We start from the raw sequence: 23613 nt of genomic DNA on the forward strand, positions 1-23613 counted from the left end.
CCTCGGAAGTTAATTTTGGAGCAACGCTGAACTCCCTTCACTCAAAGTTACCGTTGACACCTCCTCAAATTTCTGCTTGTTTGTTAGTAGGTCCATGAGAAACTTCGCGTACTTTGACATTTGAGATAAGGCTTCCACAAATGGTACATTATATGCAATTGCTTCAACAAGTCCAGAAATCTCTGGAATTGTTCATCTGTACGATCAGCCTTCAACCTTAAGGTATAAGGGAGATGGAGAATGTACTCTTCACTAGCGGGCATGGTTTCTTATCAACATTTGGAGTAGGTTCTCCTTCCCTTGCCGGACCTTCGCCAACTTCAATTTCTAGAGACCCTTTTTTCCTTCTCCACCATTTTTCACTACCTGTCCCCAATTCTTTACCACTCCAAAGGGTAATTGCCTTGAGATACTCACAGGGATTAGCTTAAATGTTACCTGGTAAGCTTCTTTGAGGCTGTTCAGACAATAGTTTAGCAATCTGACCCACCTGGTCCTCTCACTTCTGAAGAAAATCTTGTTGGCTTCTTATCGATGCTTCTATACTTTGGAACCAGTTGTCTAACTACTAGAACTTGATACCTGTACACTAAATGAACTGAGTTAGCACTTTCTCCAATGCAGGTCTCTTGTCATTCTGTTGGTGAGGAGGAAATCATTTTCAAACTCCAAGACTCCATGACACACTCAATGGACTTTGATGATACATGTTATTGTGTTGATGTGGTTGATGAGTTTGTTTCTAAGTATGTGCAAGACACATTCATGAAGGACAAACTATCAAAGCTATTAAAAGATAAACCCCCTAAAGCTGATGAATCGGATGATTTGGTGGAATAAGTATACTACCAAGAAGTGGTGGTTTCTGGAGTGCCTTTTCTTCAAGAACCACCCAAGAAAAAATCTTCCTGTGAAAAGAGATGGTGGAAACAAGTGATACCACAAAAATGAAAACCACCTATCACACCATCAACCTCAACACAAACCAATTTTCTAGACTTTTGGTGAGATCAATTTAATTGACACCTTAGCACCATATTGTTGAAACTGTGATTCAGGTGGAAATGAGAGGTATCACTTTTACAAACCTCCTTGATCAAGAAGAACAAGTACGTCGAGCTAGTGATGTTAAACAAGCGCTTATTCGGAGCCAACCCAAGGTGTGGTATTTTTAGTTTGTTGTTTTAGTTGTTGTTTTGGTGTTTTCCTAGTTTTATTTGTATTTTCTCTAGATTGTTATGTGTTTCGGAGATCATTTTTGGATCTCTCTGTGTGGTTCAGCATTTTATTCATTTCTTGATTCTTTAGAGGCAACTTGAGAGAGTATTATATTTTATTATGAGACAAAGAGAAAAACTATGTCCTAGTCTATTTCAGGTTGAGCATGGGCAGAGCATGCATTGCTCAAGCCATGATTCTCTCTGTTTTGATCTTTAGAAGCATTTCAAGCTAAGCATGGTCTCTGAGCCCCTTGCACGATCGTGCTTCTCAGAAAGCACGGTTTGTGGGCTCCTTGCATGACTATGCTTTACTATTATGGACTTGCCACATTCCCAAGATAATCACGGCTAGGGAGCATGGGGACAGCATGATCATGCTTCCCCCATTTCAAATGCCCTACTCTATGCACGCACTGAGCACGGCAGTGCTTTAGGCGTGCTCTAGCGAGGCCGTTCACCATCTCTTCTTTCTCTTAAAAGCCCAATCACCACCATTTGTTTTTCTTTGCCGTACACTTGTTTTCTCATCCTCCTTCTATGCGTCCGAGATCCTCGATAGTTCACCGTTTGTTTGCTGATTACTCACCGGTTTTTCCCTCACTTTCTTGCTTTTTTCCATGTCTCTAGTAAGCCTCATTGCTTTGATTTGAATGATTTATTTTATTGAGATCATGCTCCATGTGCTTGCAACTACATAATGTGCATCATTTTGCTTAGATTAGATGGATATTGTTGATGATTGTAGCTTTGTAAGCATGTTAGTTCTTTAGGATTTTGTGGAAGACGGTCACCCCCAAAGTATGGTCATGCTCTTCTTGAAGCACGACCGTGTTGTTGTGTTTACCTAGAACTCTAGGGGGAAGCACGCTCTTGCATCCATGGTGAGAACAATCGTACTTCACTCCTAGCACGATTGTGCTTCCAGCGAAATTTTTAATTTTTGAACTAAAATGAGTTTTTTTATCATGTAGATCATGCCGGGGAAACACACAGCTGCTGGGGCATCGTCCAAGAGGCCCAGACGAGAGGAGCCTATGCATACCACTGACCTAACACTTGTATTCTATATGTAGGTGCATTAGGAGCACTACACATAACTCTCTCATAGTCGATTAAGCAAGTTAAGGATGATAGACTGGGTAGTGCTGCGTGAGGTCAGGCTGGAGCATGAGGTCCAATAGATGGTCAGTGCAGGGGTTTGGTGACAGCTCTTCATGATCACCGATAACACCTACGAGCGGTTAGCACTCGAGGTGTTGGCTACATTCGAGCTGTCCAGGAGGACAGTGAGCTTCCACCGCACTGACACCGTTCAGTTCCAGGTGTTCGGTACATTACACCTGATGAGCCTGATTGAGTTCTCCATTCGGTTAGGAATCTATGATGCAGAGTTCACTCAAACTCTTGTATATGATTCTTTGTTAATTTCTCGGTCAATTAGAGAGTCTCAGGAGTTCGCATAGTGGAGACTCAGCACTGATCCTACATATGACCCTCGTCTGTCTAAGGCCACTACTCTCCTCTCCCATGCTCTAAGGTATATCCACATCATTCTTAGCCAAACCCTGACAGGTCATGGTGATAGCACCAGCATTGTTAGCTTCCTTGCTCTCAGGTATACCAACTTTCTACTGTCCATACTCGACGGGTTTGAGCTACACTTGTGGTATGAGGTGGTCGTATCTATTGCCCATCAGGGGACAGACCCTCGGATCAATTTTCTCTTTGTCAGCTCGTACTTATCAAGGGGATGAGCATCCTCGAGGGGACAGACCGTATGAGAGTAGTAGGTGGAGTCGCCTCTATGTCCCTCGATACCCTGAGGTCAATTGGGATGTTGTAGCGTGTTCACACCGCCAGAGGGGATCTTGTAGCATGTACGATAGCCTACTGATACTGCCCCTGCTGCTGTTACCCCTACCTCACCTCCTGCCCTTGCTGCTCGGTCGAGATCACCACTATCACCTCAAGTTTCCTCTAGCCACACTGACCAGGTTACATATTCTTCCTCAGCATTCAGGTGGAAACAAAGGAGTATGTCTAGGATTGCTGAGTACCTCGGTGTTCATTTGTCCCCCGAGCCTGTATCCCTATTCTACTTCTTCTGAAGAAGATTCCTTGATAGAGAGTGCTCTATTTTTATTCATGCAGCTTTCAATGTTTATGTTTTTTTTCTATTATGGACTTGTAGTTTCTTTCTTTTTATGATTGTTGGACTTATATTTGGTTTAGTTAGCAAGGAGAGTCAGCTGCTAAACTAACATTTTTGTTTTTTGTTTTACTTTATGCATTTACTTTGCGTATTTTTAGGTCTTGTTTCTTTTATTTTGTTTCGAATGTTGAGCTTCACTTGTGTGCCTCTTGTATCATCACAGGGATTATGTGATTGAATGGATGTTGGAAAGCATGTTGAGAGTGGCAACACCACTCTCCATGTTGAAGGATTGTTTACTTCAATGGATGATTGGAAAGCACGTGGAGCGGCAATATCACTCTCCGTGTTCAGGAAAGTTTGGTGAACTCCCCTTAATTCTTGTGTTCTCAATTAATTGTTTTCATTGCATGTGGTTGTACATTGAGGATAGTTCACTATTTAAGTGTGGGGAAGGGTTTTACTTGTATTCCTTTTGCTATGGGTGCTTAACTAATGATGATCTATGATCATTTTTTATAAAAATTCTTAAACCTATGGGGACACGTGTGAGTTAGTTATTTACTTGGAGCTAAATTGTAAACTCACTCTTACTTTGAAAACCTAGGTCTCATTCACATCGTCCTAAGAGTGGAGCAACTAGCTTTAGGATGAAAACTTGTAATTACAAGACCATAGTTTCTTTGTTTTGTTCTTGTGATGAAAAAAAACTGGGAAGTTGGATTCCGTTTGGAATGCCCTACCAGTTGTATTTTAAAATTTTTGTGTAAAAAGATGGTAGAAAGAGTTATCACCTTAGAAGAGTGAAAGCCACTCTTGAATAGTCAAATTTTGGGCATTACAAGTATACATTTGATGATCTACTGAGAGAGAAGGCTACCTCTAGGGTGTATGAAACTACTACCCACCGTGTGTAATCAATTAAGGTCCATTTTTGTTAGGTTGATTCCTTAAGAGCATGGGGCACTCAATTTAGGGTTTGCACTCTTGATTTTCTTCTAACCCTATTGTTCCCTCTATGCTTAAGAATTTTCTATTCTCTTGAGATGAGAAGTGATGTACTCATCTTTTTTTTTTTTATCAAGCGACGTGTGAGATTTCTTAAGGACAAGCAACGATTCAAGTGTGGGGGTATTTGATGAGTGCAATTCATATCGTGTTTTACTTACTCCCAATTCATACTTTAGGGTTCATAGCTAATAGAAGCAATATCAGGAGGAAATCGACCCAAGAATGCATATTTGTTCAAGTGTTCAAGCCAAGCATGAGTAGAGCATGACCATGCTCTCTCCTCTTGAATATTACTGTCTGAAGAAGCCTGAGTTGCTAACCAAGCATTGGGGTGCTCTCAAGCCGAGCACAGGCAGAGCATAACCATGCTCTCTCCCCGTGATTATCTCTGAATCAGAGCATCATCTTCTTACAAGGGGAGTACGGTCAGCGTGTTCCTTGTACGGGCGTACTCAGCTAAGCATATGCAAAGCACGACCGTGCTGTCCCCATGATTTTCTCTAAATGACACTTAGCTGATTTTCTCAGAAGTCCCAAGAAGAGCACAGCCTGAGCATGACTGTGCTCAGACCTGTTGAGCCCAAAAAGTCTTTTTTATCTCCCAGATTTAGGGTTTATTGGAGATCTTTATTTTCGGATGTTTTCTTCTCCCCTTGGAGAGCGCGAATGAGGACGATGGTCAAGCTTCACCACACCGTTTAAGGGGATCAAGGTCGAGTTGGAGACACAAGAGAAGTGGAGTTAGCTCATCAATGAAGCTCTTGAAGCACAACTAAGAAGATTTTGTAAAAGGGGGAAGTCATGATTTCTTACTTTAGTGCATTTATTTCTTTTTCTCAGTTGTATGAAATTATTAGGGGCTAACGGTTCCACAGTACCTAAGGATGTTAAACTATGTTGCTTAGTGTACTTTGACTACTTGTTTTTAATATCTACGGAGTTCTAATGCGTTCTTGTGTTTACTTATGTGTTGCATAACTTGCCATGCTTGATTTGCATAATTGTTTGTGTAAAACATGGCTTGTGTGGATTACCATAGTTGTGATTGCCTTGTGTAGTTGTAAAACATGGTGCGTATGAAGCCTGTAGTTATACTTGCAAAACTTGGTGTATTTGAGAGCCGTAGATGCTACATTGCTTTTGGGCACCCGCAAGAACCTTAGTATATACCTAGTAGACATTAGAAGCAAGTCGGTACACTAAAGCACATAGGGATTGTCCCGCGGCATTACTCTCTTTTTGAAAACTCGATCCTAATCTGCCTGATAACTCCACCTTTTATCCTTTTTATATTGTTTAGTTAATCTTTCTACCAACCATTTCTTGACCTACTAGAGATTAGAAGAGTAATTAGTACTAGAAATCCAGTCCCTATGGTACAACATCCCTACCCCTTACGGGGTACCACTTTATTACTTGTTACGATCTGTACACTTGCGGAGAGTGCATCACTAATGTTGTGACTTCACTAACCTCAATCATCCTGGCTAGCTTTGCAACTGACTTGCCTCTCGAATTCCATTGATAATTGTTCAGGCTATCTTTTCAATCAGCTACTTGGTCGCCTTCAGGGTTTTACTGCCAAGCGATCCTCTCGCTACCAAATCAATAAGCTGGCGGGTACTATAATTGAGGCCCTAATGAAAAATCTGAACTTCCATCCATTTAGAGAGGTTATGATGCGGACATTTTCTCAACAAATCTTTAAATCTCTCCCATGCCTCAAATAATGATTTATTGTCCAACTGTGCATAAGCTATAATATCTTGACGCAACTTGGTCGTTCTCCCGGGAGGGAAATAACGGGCCAAGAATACTCTGGCAAGCTATTACTGGTCATGATAGATGCTCGAGGAAGAGCCTGAAGCCACTATTGAGCTTTTTCTTTCAGTAAAAATGGGAATAAGCGAAGTCTGATGGCGTCATCAAAAACGTTGTTGATCTTAAGTATGTAACATACTTTGAGGAATCCCCTAAGATGACGGTTACGATCCTCGTCTGGTAATCTATAAAACTGTACTGAATTCTTAACCATCTATACAAACGCAGGCTTAAGCTCAAAGTTGTTTACTGTAACTAGTGGGTCAACTATACTTGATTGAGAACCATCAAGAATGGGCCGAGCATAATTTGAAAAGGTCCTATGCTGGTTCCCTTGATCTGTTATAGTGTCCAACTGCTCTCCCTTAACACTCACTGTTAAAGATCCTATTTTGTTCAATAGAGTTATTCTTAATCTGGTTCCAATCATTCTTTCTACACTGATCTCACCTTCTTCCAGTCTTCGTGCTTTCCCTTCAGTGGAATACACTAAAATTGAATAAAATAAAAAGATTCAGAAAACAATCAAAGAGAAAAAAAAAAGAAAACAGATAAGAAAAAGAAAAGAAATGACTAAAATAACATGCAAAAAGTGAGTACTAGTAATGACTCTAGATTTGAAAAATAGCTTGAATAACGAAGTAATTTGTGTGTGAACAAGAGACAATGAAAACAAGGAACAACAGAAAATAATAGAAAAGAAATCAAGGAAGAAAGCGATATCCGGGCATAGCATCCCTCTAGGGTTATAAAGCATAGGATAGTGGTTGTCTAAACATGCAATCCTATTTGACCCGAAAAGTTTCCATAAATATACAAAACCCTGATTTCTAAGGCGAAGTGTAACTGAATAGGTGCAAATTTGATACAGACATCTACACAATCGCATTAACACTCTATGAAACCCTATTTTAAACTAATGATAATATCTCCCTGAAGAGAGACTATCCCTAATCCGAATACAGAGCAAAAATGTGATTTCTCCTAAAATATGCTCCACATGATTGCAAAGAGCTCAGAAATTATCATCAATCCACTCAAAAGGATTGTGGGAGACCAAGTCTCCTAGATATTCAAAGTCTCCTAGATATCCTAACTAGAGGTGTACCCACTATCCTCTCTAATTGCAGCAGGTCTATGTTAGGTGGGAATTTCTTCTTGTCACGTAGTAATACAAGGTATGATAGCTAGGGCTTTCTCCTCATTAGCAACCAAGAATTGATTCACACAATTAGACTTAAATAGATATTATTGCAAATAACCAATAAATTAAAGTATCAAAGATCAAACAACCAAAGCCAAGAGAAATTAACCCTAGAGTTCAACTATGCCCAAACATCTACAAATTAGCCCTCCATTAATAGAGCGTAGGCATTCAAGATACAAAGAATATAGGAAACATGAGATCCATGAAAACCCCCTTTTCAATCCTTAGCATGAAGAGTTTCCGAAGAAGCTTCCACGCACGCCGTCAAGATAAACTAAACAGCTACAATCTTCAATCCCTTGAATGTAGAACTGGATCCCTCTCCAAATCGCCCTTAAAGTGATGGAGATTCAGCCCTTTTCTTCCTAAACCTCACCTCCAAGAGTCTTCCCCAAAAGAATAAAAAGATAGAATAGAGAATTCCCTAGAAATCCTCATAAGGTCTATTTATACTCCATTGCTTATGGGCTACTTACAAGCATAAGGACTAGGCCGTAAGGAAGCTGGAGAAGATTATCGTGAGCCTTACAGGAACGCTTACAGTCGTAAGCCCCATTTGTAAGGTCTTTAGCTTATGTTATGGTCCAACTTACGGCCGTATGCACTGGATCGTAAGCTTCACTGTTCTACTCCTTACAACTGTCCTTATGAACGTATACCGTGGTCGTAAGCCCTTCTAAATGGTCCTTACGAGCGCAATCCTTGCCCGTAAGGTCCTCTGCTTTGGTTTTGAATCCCCCTTACTAGCATAAGCATTTTGCAAGGTCTCTAGAATAGACTTACGGCCGTAAGAACAACTATATGCTGCCCGTGAGCCACACAGTTTGCCTTATCCTCGTTCTAATGATGCTGAGAAAGCTCCAACTTTATCGTTTTATTTCAAAAATGCTTCCTTGGGCTCCACCTTATCTTTAAGCACTATCCTAAGCCTGTTAATACAAAACACACAATATTTAGCATCGAATTCCACATAATAGCTCTAATACATGTCAATTGAGTATATAAATTGATATAAAATATATAAACATCGTACACTCATCAATGACAAAGTTCGCCTATCTATGTCATCCTATTTGAACCAAAAGGTTTTCAGAATTATACTAAACTACTCAGTCTAGCGTGAAGTGTGACTGAATTGGTGCAGAGCTGATACAGTCATCCACACAATTGCATTAACACTCTATGAAACCTCACAATGGGCTAATGAGGATCTCTTAAATAGGTAATCTCCCTTCATAAGAGAGAAAGAGAAATTACCACTATTCTAAATACAAAGCAAAGATGCGATATCTCTAAAAATCTACTCCACATGATTGCAAAGAGCATAGAAATACTTATTAACTCACTCAGGAGAATTGAGGGAGACGGGGTTTCCAAAGTACTCTATGTCTAGGTTTACTCATAATTCCCTATAATCACGGCATGTCTATGTTAGGTGTGAATTTTTTCTCATTACAAAACACATCAAGTATGATAACTAGGGCATTCTCCACAATAAAAATCAAGCATTCAAAATACATAACTAGATTAAAATAGATTCGATTACAATAGGGAATACAAGTAAATCACATAAATCTGACAACCAATGTCAAAAGATAAACCCTAGAGTTCGCTGTTCCCAAACATTTGACAAATTAGCCGTCCATTAATGGAGGGCAGCCATTTAAACAACAAGACATGATGAGAGACATTGAAAACAATAAAAACACCCTCTCAATCGTGCCAAAGATGAATCGCTAGAGAAACTCCAGGTCTTCTACGAAGAAACCCAAGATGAGCTTGACGGCTACGATCTCCTACCCCTTTGAATATGGATCCAAATCTCTTTGGGAATCGCCCCTTAAGCCCTAGAGATTCGTCTCTTTCTTCCTCTTGCTTTGCCTCCAAGAAAAGAGTAAAAGAAATCCAAAGAATGCCCTAAAAATTCTCATCATATCTATTTATACTCGGCTTCTTAAGAGCTACTTATGGGTGTAAGGACGTGGCCGTAAAGGAGTTGGGGAAGATGGTCGCGAGCCTTACGGGATCACTTATCGCAGTAAGTCCCATTCGTAAGGTCTTTTGTGTTTCGATCTAGCTTACAACCATAAGTGCTGGATTGTAAGTTTCACTGTGCTACTCCTGGCGACCGCCCTTATGGGCGTAAGTTCTGGTCTTAAGCTCCTCCGGATGGTCCTTACGGGCATCTTTATAGGTGTAAGTTCTGCCCATAAGGTCCTCTGATTTAGCTCTGAACTCCCCCTTACTGGCAAAAGCATATCTGCAAGGTTCTCTAGTAGGGCTGGTAACGGGCGGGAAACCCCCGATCCCCACGGGGACCCGACCCGACGAGGACGGGGATTCCCCGGTTCGTTCTCCCCGTGGGGATGGGGACGGGGGCAAACCCGTCGCCGTTTAGTAAACGGGTCGGGGCAATCCCCGCCCCGCGGGGATCTCCGTCCCCGTTAAAACTAATATATATATATAATTTTAATTATTTACAATTTTACCATTTTATAATATATAATATAAGCTTATAGTATAAGCTTATTATTTTAGGTATATGGGGATCCCGTGGGGACGGGGACGGGGAGACCCCTCCCCGTTACCAGCCCTATTCTAGAAGTACTTACGGTTGTAAGTCAAGCCGTAAGCTGCTTTAAGCCACCCAGTTTGCCTTATCCTTATTCAATTGATGCTGATAGAGCTCCAGCTTCTTCATTTAAGGTCTGGAATGCTTCTTTTGGTTCTCTCTTGTCTTTAAGTAATGCCTGAAGCCTGAGAATGCAAGACACCCTGGATTTAGCATCAAATTCTAAAATATACTTCTAATACAAGCCAAATGAGTGTAAAATAATATGAAATACATGAATGTTTTATACTCATCAATTGGCATCCCGCTTTTTAACACTGTATTAAATGATCGGTATGTACACTTACGTTCCTATCATCTAATAAAACATATCTATCCAATCCTTAAACTTCCTCGTTAAGTTGTGTTTAAATTGTTGAACTAAGTTCAGGATGAACCCTTCATTTAACGCCCAAAAAAAAAATCCTTTTTATATTATACATATAAAAAGGCCACAATTTCACGAGCTAGTAAGTAGTAAATACAAATTAAGGACTTATTTTCTTTTCTCTAGTGAAATTAATGATTAAACATGGTACTTGAACTCCTATTGTATATAAAGTTGAATTGTTCAACTATTATATTTAGCACACTATAGGATATGTAATTATCATTTAGTAAAAGAAAGACGTAACTAATTAATAATAAACAATCTTTTCATATTTTCAAAAAAATCTTGAATTATGGCTAAAAAAAGCGGAATCTTATCTTCATCATTCAAGCGATAAAAGCCTAGAAGAGAATATTAGAGAAAACATCCATTCCGTGTGATAGAAACTGAAGCTAAAAACAAATTATTGCCTACATACACTATTAAATAATAAAATCACACATATTACGCTAGTCTTAGCAATGATTTAGATTGAAGAAGAATAAAAGGAGGAAATCCATCATCTCCATCCAAGGGCTTCTCATCTTGTCATGCCATTTCCAACCACTGGAGGTAACATCACTCCACGGCTTTTTCTATCAACATTGGCCTGCCACCCTTCAAAAGATATATATATATATACATACATATTATAAAAAAATGATTGATTTATTAATCACCAAATGAAAACTATAACATCACTTATGCATGTATATATTCTACAATATCTAAGAAAAGGTTAATTACTCTCATATTACCTAATTAATATCAACGCATCTATTCAACAGTTCATAATATGTAAGATGATCGTTTTATATAAGCAGAAGCTCCAAACAAGAGGAAAGAACCAGTCTCGTATTAAATATTCTAACATGTTCAGCTATTAACCAAGGTTGTCAGACCCGGACCGGCCCGGCCGGTTCAACCGGAAAAACCGGGAACCGGCCATGTGGCCGGCCCGGGTATACCCCATTGACCCGGGTATTAAAAAATCTGGTGTTAACCCGGTGACCCGGGCGGTTCAACCTGAAACCGGTTGACCGGACCGTGTCAATCGGGTCATAAGATTTAATTTTTTTACAATATTTAATAATTTATTTTTTTTTTTCATTAGAAAACACAAAATCTTGTATATTTATTAATATTAATTTATAATTTATAATCAATAAATAGAATTACAATATATATATCATAAACATAAAAAAAAATTAACATTTAAAAATAAAATATATTAATGTGTTATGTAAATACTTTCTAAAAATTTAATTTATTAAGAAAATAAAACAATAAATGAGTGTAATTTTATTATAAAAATATAAAATTAAAGTATTCTAATTAAATAAAAAATATAAGAAAATTTAAAACAAAATAAAAACTCAATCGAGATATAAGAATTAGTGAATTAAATTTCTTATTTATTTTAACAAAATCAACCAATAAACAAATAAATAAATAAATAAATAACACCGAGAGAAGTTCGATAATTATAAATATATTAAATTTGTAAATATTTAAAAAATATAAAAATAAATGACATAATTAGAAAACTCTACTGTATATATGGTCATTTATCAATTTAAATATCAAATTTGTGTAGGTTTTTATAATATAATTATGGGTTTAATATTATATTTGCTCATTATTAATTATTATAATATTTTTTATATTTAATTATTGACCCCGGTTCAACCTTGGTTCGACTCGGTCGAACCCATTGACCCCTGACCCCTGGGCTTAGCCGGGTCATTACCCAGGCCGGGTCTGACAACCTTGCTATTAACAAATTTAATTTTACAAGAAGGTGGCAATTAAGATGAAGCTGCCGCTTACAATAATATTTCATAATATAAAAAGTAAAATATAAGATACGGTAATTAATTAGATGAAGTTTCTTATAACAGGAACATTTAATACAAAGAGTACTACAAGTTCACAAATCATAGTAATTATTTAATAATTCTAAGAAGAAGAAGAAAGAAAGAAAATTAATAAACTCACCAATGCCCATGTCAAAACCTCTCTTCTTGAGTTCACGGTACTCTTGACACAAAGCACAAGGCTCACAGCAGCAATGAACAAGGCAGTCAGGGAGTGGTGATTCTTCCAAGTCATACTGCCCTCTTAGCTTGGATCTAAAGAAGCATGAGTACAAGCACCCCAATCCCATCAGCAATCCATACACTATTCCACTCGCCGCACACGCTGTATATATACAAAAGTAGATACGTACATGATTGTGTTTTCATTCATCAATATGCCATGCATGCATGTTCATCTTTCTCATCTTAATTTGTTAATGAACATGGACAAGTGTGATGAGAACTAGTTTATACTTTATAGTAATGTGCTGGCAGCCTGGCACGGAGTTCAAAAGGAAGTCACATGAACCTAACTTTCATGAAGATACTGTTCTCTTTTATATATATATATATATATCTTCAGAATTTTTAGAATTTCACATTATTTGTGTTGGGGTGGCTGTTAAGAATGGATTTAGACTTAAAAAAAAAAAATAATTTGTACATGTTTTGAGTTTTCTTTTAAGTCCTCGTCATCATCTTGGTTGAAGGTTCTAATTAAAAATAAAAAGCTTTGATATATAGTTTGTTGTGTTGTATTATTAGAGAGTTTCAGTTGGTTTAGTTGCCTAAAAGGCTACATGTTATCAGTAGCTTAAATGCTTCATATGCACCCACACGCATATATATAATTATCACTTGATTTTTAGTTTAAAATATATACATCAAAAAAAGAATCGGTTTATGGTGAACTGATTAAATTTTCGTCCAAGAGGTCATAACAAAACATTTCTTTCTTCTTTTCTTTTCTTTTTTTTTTTTTTACTGAAATAATTCAAATTATGTATATATGTGACAAGACATGATAAAAGTCGTTTTTGGTGCTTATACTACAATTATTTATTTTTATTTTATACTTCAAAAATTTTTAATATAGACTTATATTTTATCTTTTACTTATTTTATTTCCATAGTTATATATATATATATATATATATATTCAAAATGTTCATTATGGCTTTCGCTTGACATCCTAACTAAAATTAAGGTATGAAAATTACTAAATAGTTTCTTAATAATCTAAGATAGTCTTTAGATGTTAAAACACTTTACAAGTTGATTGGCTATATCCTGTAAAAACAAATTGATAAAATAATCTAAGATTTCATATTATATTTATGCAATGAAAATGAACACAGTGATGAAATAATATAAGGGACATTTAAAGGGCTATATATACACAGACCAAATATCAAGAATGAAAAAAGGGGGAAAACAGAATATATATATAGCCCCATAAAATGTCCCTTATATGAATATATATATATTCATATAAGGGACAGAAAAAAGGGGGAAAAAGGGACATTTTATGGGGCTAATATACAGAAACCAAATATCAAGTAAGAAAAAAGGGGGAAAAACAGAATATATATATATATATATATATATAAAATCTTACAGATTGATCCTTTGCTCACAATCTCTGCAATCTGCCCAAAGGTGATGCATGGGCAGAAACATGTGATTAAACCTTCAAAATATAAACCCAAACAACATTAAGAAAACAAATACAAGCCACACAAGAAGCAATTATTCAAATATATAAGATTAGAGTTTTGAGGACATGCATGCATGCATTTTCTTACAGTTTGCAGGATCATCACAACAATGGCAGAGGCCACTTGACCAATGGAGAGAACTGCCGCTAACTTGACTAGTTGTGTACATGAATGAAGAGTTGAGATTAGCAGGAGGAACGGGGATTATTGGAATGGCCCCTCCTGGATATTTCTCATGCCCTTGAACATGTTGGGAATACATTGCTTTTTATTTTTATGAATATATTTCGCTGAGAGCGTTTCAATGTTATATTTCAAGAGCATATCATGTGATGGATTCTTAAATAGTACTGAACATTGGAATTCAAGTTTCATTTTTGCTTTTGATTTATTTAATATATTTTTTGAAGTTGATGAAATCTCATTTGACTGGATCATTGAGCTGCCTAGAATTATCAATTTGTTCAACCATTGAGGAAAATGCAAGGAAATATCGGCTTTTTTTTTTTTAATATTGCTTTTTTTAATTAATTACTAGAATAAGTATTTTTAGAATTATTTATCAAACTAGGCATTTTTATTTTTTTAATATTAACTTTTAAATTTTTTTAATAGCGGTGGGTTCCACTGATTTTTTAATATTAAAACTTTCTTTTTTTTAAATCTACAGGTCCCACTAGTTTTTTAATATTAAAATTTATATTTTTAAAACTGAGATAGGTCCTACTAGTTTTTTTTAATTAAAAACAATTTTACATTAAAACCCTAATCATTTCATAAAATTTTTTACAACTAGTTTTATTCCTACTTCTACTTTTACTAATCCTAACAGATAAAAATTATGGGTAATATTCGGTCAAAAATTTGAAAGATAAAAATTGTTATGGTTAAAATTTTATCTATACATAAAAATTAAAATCATCTCCAATATTAGAAAAGTCAAAGATGTAATTGTTAGGGTAGATGGAGAGTATTATTGGGGGGTTGATGGGATGAATTATTGATGGCAAATGGCACCTACCCCATTCACAAGAGTCATTGGATCAAATTGATCATAACCATCCTACACAACAGCCATTGGATCAAATTGATCATAACCATCCATTTGTTAGGTGGAGGCCTAAAAATTATCTCATAGTTAAATATGTAATTATTAGGGTAGGTGGAGAGTATTATTGGGGGGTTGATGGGCTGAATTATTGGTGGTAAGTGACACCTACCCCATTCACAAGAGCCATTGGATCAAATTGATCATAACTATCCATTTGTTAGGTGGAGGCCTATATAAACCGTCCAAGTCCCTTTTGTGAAAACACACAAGCATTATTGTATGAAAGATACATAAATATAAAGAAGTTCTCCTCTAAAATTTGAGTCATTTTAGTTTCTTTATTTTCTTGCAAATTTATTTTATTTCTTTTACATTTAAGCTAGCAAAATTCATATTCTTGTCACACTTAACGAAAAAGGCTACGAAAAAGGCTTCTTGTAGGTTTCTTTATTCTCATGATTTTAACTATTGGTATGGAGTACTTCGAGACTTTGACATAGAGGCAACGAGGTGGTTAGATAATATACCACGGGAAAAGTGGGATCAATCATTTGACAATGAAGGTCGAAGGTATGGTCATATGACCACCAATCTAGCTGAATGTGTTAACTCAGCGTTAAAAGGGACACGAAACCTTCCTATAACAGCCTTAGTTAAGTCAACTTACTTTCGACTTGCTGAGTTATTTGTAAAGAAAGGTGTAAATGCCCAAGCTCAGATTGCATCAGGTCAAATATTCTCGGAAGCGCTAATGAAGGCAATTCAGAAAAATCAACAAACAGCATGTAGCATCTATGTTCGTCAATTTGATCGTGAAGAAAATTCTTTCATGGTAGATGAAATGGCACCACCTTAGTGCGGTGGTATAGCTGGCAGTTACCGCATTGATTTAAGAAACCAATGGTGTGACTGCGGTGAGTTTCAAACATTTCATTTTCCTTGTCGCCATGTTCTTGCAGTGTATGCATACATTCATCTACATTGGCAGGCATACGTAGATAATGTTTATAGGCTTGCGACAATTTTTAATGTATATTATAAAGAGTTTCAACCAATGTCAAACGAGAAATACTGGAACCCCTATAATGGTCCACGTCTCTGTGCTGATCTTACAATGCGAAGACCACTTTCAGGGCGCCCAAAATCCACCCGAATTAGTAATGAGATGGACATAAGGGTGGGCGGTCAGCCAAAGCATTGTGGTCTATGTCGTAATGCAGATCATAGTCATCGAAATTGTCCGAATGCAGCTGGTCCAAGTCATATATTGTAATATAATTTAAATATTGTATTTGTTGAATAATTTTATAATATATGTAATTGTTTTCGTTCATTAATAATATCGAGTAAGTTTATTTTAGTGAAAGTAGAAATGGGAATAAAACTAGTTGTAAAAAATTTTATGAAATGATAAGTGATTTAGTGTAAAATTGTTTTTAATTAAAAAAAACTAGTAGGACCCATCCAATTTTTAAAAATATAAATTTTAATATTAAAAAACTAGTGGGACCTGCAGATTTAAAAAAAATAAAATTTTAATATTAAAAAACCAATGGAACCCACAGCTATTAAAAAAATTTAAAAATTAATATTAAAAAAATAAAAATGTCTAGTTTGGTACATAATTCTAAAAATACCTATTCTAGTAATTAATTAAAAAAAAATATTTAAAAAAAAAACCGGAAATATCAGACTCCTTTGTTAGCTTGGAAACATGTAGAAAGATATTACTTTTAAATTGTATTAGGAAATTTGGACCTAGCTAAGGAAAGTACGTAAGACTCATCAACAATTTTTTTCCTTTCTAATTGACAAATTATAGTTGCTAAGCTAATTACTTATGCAATTAATTAAAAGAAGATATCTTCAATTACAGGCTACCATGTCAGGATGTGAACTTTGAACTATCAGAGAAAATAATAAAATATATGCAGTAGGTCATGTATTTGTACACGAATCACATTTCCAATGTTGCACATAATGTTATCACTGATTTAAAAAGTATAATTATAATAATTTAAAATAAGGTTGGATTCCAATCATCTAAGTTAGATGTGCGGAATCATCTAAGGTAGATGTGCGGTCCAATAACAATATCAAGAATTTTTAAAAATAAAATCATTAGTTAATAATGGATAAATTATAATTAGTCCCACAAATTTATAAATATGTTGTAGTTTTTAACTGAGGTACTACAATTTTTTTAGAATTAGAAAAAAGTTTCTAATTTTTTTAGAGTTAGAATAAAGTTTTCTCTAATTACAGATATCATCTCTCTTCTCGGTGCAATTAGCATGTTAGAACTAAAAAACTTAAATCATTCGACAATGAATTCAATTGGTGGTACGTTTCAACACTCTTTCTTCTTCTCAAACAATTTCAACAAGGAGATCTGTACAATATATTGAAATTTAAAAGGTATTATTTTTGTAAGTTTCATGGTGTCACATATTCTTTACCACCGTACCACAGCACAATCTTTAGAACATATGAAATTTTGCTCCACTGTTTCCATGATCTCTTGAAATTTGTGATAATACTAAGTTTCATATGTTACATCAATTGTGATGGTGTAGAAAACTCTTGAAAATATTGTACGGTACAACTGAAATAAAAATTAAGGATAAGCAAATGAAAATTAAGTTGACATTTCATCATCTTATAATTAAACCATCAATATCAGACTTATTTTGAAATTCATATATCTATGGAGTATTGGTAATTTATTGTGATAAAAAAAAACAAAAAAAAAAACTGTTAGTGCAACCGCACTATTTATTGGCATGATTTGACACCTAGACCAAGTGACGTGGCAACCAAGGTGACAAAGCATAATTGATGATGTGGCAAACATGGTGACATGGCAAGGAGACTTGGAGTGCAAGGCAAACATCTTGAAGATCTTGGTGGAGCTATTTTTAGTATGTCTACAATATGAGGCCAAATATCTTGAAGATCATGGTGAAGCTATTTTGAAGATTTTGGTGGAATTATTCTTGGAAACATGAAGACAAGACCATATTTAGGAGATTTGATTGAAGACTAAATATGGTGGAGCTTAATTAAAAAAAGATCTATTCATGGTGTGAAAGAAGGAGATATGATGTGAAGAATCCTTGATGATTGAATTGATTGATTGAAGATCTATTGAAGGCAAGATTTGAAGACCAAACTTGGGTGAATTGAAGATCAAGTTTGGAGAATCTTTGAAGACCAAACTTGGAAGATTGAAGACTAAGTTTGGAAAGTTTCATGAAGACGCACAAGGACGTGCGCCCCTTGCGAGGGGACTACGTGATGAGGAACTGAGGAGGTAGGCTAGTTGCCGACAGTCGGGATCGGGAGATTTGGCTGCATCGACTCGGACTAAGCATGACCGGGAGGTTGATGGGTCTTGAAGTCGTCCGTAACGTAACCAGAACTCAGTCAAGTCAGCAGTCAGGGCCATGTTGCAATTCATGTTACAACAGGAGTTGTAACAGCTAATTTCGGCAGGTTTTTAAATTAGTAGCCGCGGAGATTCTAAAAGAGGTATGTGCTATATTTGGGACGTTGAGGCGTCTATATAAGCTACCTTGCTCGTAGATTGAAGGTGTGACTCTTGGGGAACTCTTGGAGGAGAGTGTGTGAGCACCAGACAATCTAGAGAGGGTAGTGTTCATTATTGTTGAGTGAGTGAGTGACAAGTGTTTTGTACTCATGTATTTTCACCTCTTTTAGTGGATTGTTTTTCTCCGGGCTTGGCCCCCCAGACGTAGGCGAGAGGACGCCGAACTGGGTTACCAATCTTGTGTGTCTCCTTCTTGCTTGGTTTGTGTGAGTTTTTCTTTGAGTGTTGTGAGTGTTCACTAAACCACAAACCACATCGCCGGAACTAACAAAAACAAAAACAAAAAGATTGATGATCCTAACCAGAGAAAGTAAAGAAGAAGCTGTCTTCCTGGATGACAAGCTATCTATCTTTCAATGAGTGGCAGGCTCACCCTAATCAACTCAACGGATTCCCTCTGTTATTCCCAATTATTAAATGTCCGTTTATCAACTCTCCGTGCAAGACAAGCTACCTAAGAAGGGGATATTATTAACTTGTGTCTGTATGTTTCATGTATTTGAAAATGGTTTTGTTAATTACTTAAATGATGTTAATCAAGGTCATAAAAAAACATGTATTTGAAGATAAAATTAATTAAGATGAAGGTATTGCTACATCATAATTAGTCACAACTCTCTACCTAGTTATCTTTCTCTATGCCTGTGTTTCTTCTTGTATGAAACAAGGCACGTTTTTCTCAAATTCCATAATGTGCAGGTTTTGGGAGCTAGTCGAAAGTCAGTGTGGATGAATATATATGAAAAGTTAATTTGATGCTATACTTTGATGAAGGAAAGTAAATTTTTCACAGGGTATCGCTTTATATATTCTCCATTTCCTTAGCGTGTCTGCTTTAGGGATATGATCCAAAAAAGGAAATATCTATGAGATGATTTCATTGTCGGTATTGTGTAAGAACATTTATCTCTTAAAAAGTGTTATCATGATAATTTATAAGGCTATTGATGATCGCTCTTATAATTTTTTCAAAAATTAAATAAATAAGGAGTCGTTTGGTATTGTTGTAAATTCCTGTTTTTTGTTTTCAATTTCATGTTTTGGAAACAAAATTCAAAAAACATGTTTGGCACCTTATTTTTATTTTCAAAAATTTTGACAACAATCCTTGTGTTTTCCAAAAAACAGGAAACACCATTTTTATGTTATCAATTTTTTTTTTGAAGCGTTTTCAAAACCCTTCCGGCTACCATAAAACCTTTTCTCTTTTACTCCTCTCTCTCTCTCTCTCTCTCTCTCTCTCTCTCTCTCTCATTTATAATTTTTAAAAATATCAATTTTTTACAAATTAATATTAATAATTTTAAAAAATATATTTTTTTAAAAAAATATTTATAAAAACTTATTATTTGAGCTTGATATTTTACAAATTAGTTGATATAGAATAAAAATTATATTTTTAGAAAGTATTTGTGAACATTATTGTTTGACCCTTGATTGTTTTTTATAAACTAGGATATAACATACAAAATACATATATATGTATATATATTGAAAAACTATTTGTGAAAATCTATTGTTTGAGCTATTGACTTTTTTATTTAATCTAAAAAAATTATGACTATTTCTTTATATTGCCCCAACTATCTCTTTATTTTTTTTTAAAATCGGATGTATCCAATTTAAATATATATATATATATATATATTAAATTTTTTAAGACAAACCCCAAAATCTTTTTTAGTTTCAAATAGTACAATTTTTATGAGATATTTTTTACCCATACAATAATAATCTATGTTATTAATTTTATTTAATAATATAATCAATCAAACTAATATGAAAAATAAAGTTTATAAAAAAAATTTTGAAAAATGAATTATTAATAATAATAATAATAATAATAATAATAATAATAATAATAATAATAGAAACGTCATAATAATTTTCTGTTAACCAAACATGTTTTTGTTTTCAACTTTTTAAAATACACAATAGTTAGTGTATCCAGACATATTTTTGTTTTCAAAAAATTAAAAATAAAATAAAAACATAGCAAAAACAAAACAAAAGCGAAAAAAAACAAAAAACAAAAAATAGAAATGATGCTAAACGACCCCTAAATAATCAGACTGTTTTTAGAAGGAAAAAAAAGCGCCTTTGGGATCACTCAAGGTCTTTTCTTGACCTTGAGAGACCCCCACCGCTTGGCCACTTCAACGGACTCACTAGATCGGCTTCAAGGAATCAACAAACTTTCATATATTAACAAGGGAAGCACTCGTTTTCCACTCCCCTCCTATTCTTGTTTATATTTTCTTACATATTTATCTTTTACACACATTGAGGACAATGTATGATTTTAAGTGTGGGGAGGGATTTAGGACTTATTGAACTCTTTTAATTGCCAAGTTGTGACTTATGACGGTGCACTTGAAATTTAGCGGGAGTTTCATAGTATTACAGTGGACACATGAAAGTTTGTTTCTTTTTTAGTTCTATTTTTTGTAGTTTACACTCTATTTTTGGTTATCTACTCAAATGAAGCACACAACTTCTCTATTATAACAACTTAGACCATGTATGACTTTGTATAATTTATTTCATTTTCTTCAAGTGGAATAAATTGAGAAATTTTTTGCAAATTTGAAAGAATTTGTTTTAAAAAAAAATGTGGAAAACAGAAAGAGCTGCCCCTAATAGATGTGTGGAGCTACTCTCGATAAGTTGGATACCTTGTATGCTCTAACGAGAGAAAGAGCTACCTCTTTAAGAGAGTGAAAGCTACCGTATTCTAGTAAAAGATATGGAAAGGGCTACCTCTCTTAAGCGTGAAAGTCACTTGATGAGTTTACAATGTTCATGTATTTCTGATAAGGACACAAGTGTATGTGCTGATCACGAAATAAAGTGTGCCTAAGTGTAGAGTGTCGGCCCACAGTGAAGAAAATGAATACTAGTATTATCTCTAAACCCAAAAAATAGCCTAAGTGATCTAGTGTTGTGTGTGTGAACAAAAGCAAGCAAATACAAGAAAATAAGAGAAATAATAAGAGAGAAGTCAAGGAAGAAAGCGATGCCCGAGCATAATATCCCTCTATTGTTATGAAATACATGACAAAGGTTGTCTAAACATGAAATCCTATTTGAACCGAAAGGTTTCCAGAATTATACTCAACCCCGAGTTCTCAAGCGAAGAGTAATTAAATAGGTGCAGAGCTGATACAAACATCCACACAATCGCATTAACACTCTTTGAAACCTTATTGTGGGCTAATGATAATATCTTAAGTAGATAATCTCCCATGTAGAGAGAGATTACCTATAATCTGAATACATAGCAGAAATATGATTTCTACCAAAATCCACTTCACATGATTGCAAAAAGCATGAAGATTTTTACTAACCCACTCGGGAGGATTGCGAGAGACAAAGTCTCTAAAGTACCCTAACCAGAGGTATACTCGCTATCCTCTCGAATTATGGTAAGTCTATGCTAAGTGAAAATTTCTTCTCATTACGTAATAATACCAAAATATGATAGCTAGGGCTTTCGCCTAGTTAGCAATCAAGCATTCAAACACACAATTAGACTCAAATAGAAATGATTGCAATTAGGGAAATAATTAAAGCATCAAGGATCCAACAACCAATGTAAAAAATATAAACCCTAGAGTTCAACTATGCCCAAACATCTACAAATTAGACCTCAATTAATGAAGGGTGATAAGTGCTAAACTAACCATATTTTCTATATCATTTACACTGCATTTAACATGAAACTTTACTTGTTTAGCACGTCATTAGTACGAAATTCCATTCTTTTGTTCACCACGACCTTTATTTCTATTTTAGTAAAAAAGAAGTGAATTCGGGGGTGTTTTGAAGCGAAAAATGAACCAAGTTGCTGAATCAAGGCTGCACTACGACTCACAACAGGAATTATGGCAACTTATCATGCCCGTTGTCTATATTTACCACTATCATAATGAAGAAATGGCACCATGAACCCACCGATAACAACATAGAAGCCACAACGGCCCCACAACGGCCATTGTGAAGACCATCATGACCGTTGTCAAGATACATAACGCCCAAAGAACGTACCAGGATGCGACTTAGAGCTCAAGCAATAACTAACTCATAACGGGTATCACAACGCTTATGGTGAGATCATGGTGGAGCCGATTACTATATATACCCTAGTTTTCTCTCAACTTAGGGAGACACTTTTGCCGAATAAGGTAAGGTGGCCTGATTTCTAGAGATCTAAGTGATGGGAGATGGGATTTCTTCCATATTCCAGTAGATTCTGATGTATTTCTTAATAGTACGTCAATGAGCATCATTGGAGAAGACCGCGCGTGATAGGCACCTTCAACAATCATCATCAGAGGGGCGCTAGTAACACGCATCATCCGGATAATCTTGGGATCCTTTGATCCCCAACTTTTAGACAACTATTGGAGGGAGTTAGTCTAGGAATACATTGAACGTTTATTTATTCTTTGTTTGGTCTTGTGGCTTTCTTATGCTTTGATGCTTTGCTTTTTATGATGCATAAGAACCTAATTCAAGAGGAATTGTATGTTTAGGTCCTATTATTTATGAATCTTGATTGATTAATATATATTGTTCTAGTTTTCGTAATCGTTACATGTTTTTAATTAATTATTAATGTTGATGTGGATGTGGAGGTTAGCCCCCATGTTGTTGACGCCCATGCCATGATAGATCTATACATATTCTAAGAGGTTAGACATAGCTAGGTTTCTAGATTAGGGATTGATTACCCCTTAGGCTTAGGCTTGATTGGTCTCTTCTCGTGGGATTCTCGCACTTAAGGTAAACATAAGAGGCTAGGGTGGAAGAAATTCTATCTTAAGTTCCTAGTGATTTAGACCTAGTCGTCATGGGTTATTGGGACTAGTAGGCCTTTGAATTCCCCCGGTTCGATCCTAAAACATGATTAACACTTACCGCCTATCATAGTTAATAATCAAGATAACTATAATACATACTCCCAACTCCTTCTAAGTGTGC

General features: G+C 35.6%; 1 protein-coding gene and 1 non-coding gene across 2 annotated transcripts; one reads left to right on the plus strand and one right to left on the minus strand.

The window, feature by feature from the left end:
- The first annotated feature begins 6054 nt into the window (after nucleotides 1-6054).
- LOC120250832 lies at nucleotides 6055-6161 on the plus strand. The gene has a single exon (XR_005533166.1). It is a non-coding gene; the product is annotated as a small nucleolar RNA R71 (small nucleolar RNA).
- A 4772-nt stretch (nucleotides 6162-10933) lies between these two features.
- On the minus strand, nucleotides 10934-14260 carry LOC120250543 (cell number regulator 1-like). Its single transcript, XM_039259367.1, has 4 exons — nucleotides 14057-14260; nucleotides 13870-13941; nucleotides 12391-12594; nucleotides 10934-11010 (listed from the first exon to the last, which is right to left on the minus strand). The coding sequence occupies exons 1-4, from the start codon at nucleotides 14229-14231 to the stop codon at nucleotides 10934-10936; spliced, it is 528 nt and encodes a 175-aa protein (XP_039115301.1). The 5' UTR covers nucleotides 14232-14260.
- Nucleotides 14261-23613: the final 9353 nt, after the last annotated feature.

The sequence above is a fragment of the Dioscorea cayenensis genome, chromosome 19 (assembly GCF_009730915.1).
Source record: "Dioscorea cayenensis subsp. rotundata cultivar TDr96_F1 chromosome 19, TDr96_F1_v2_PseudoChromosome.rev07_lg8_w22 25.fasta, whole genome shotgun sequence".
In the NCBI taxonomy this organism is placed as follows: domain Eukaryota; kingdom Viridiplantae; phylum Streptophyta; class Magnoliopsida; order Dioscoreales; family Dioscoreaceae; genus Dioscorea; species Dioscorea cayenensis.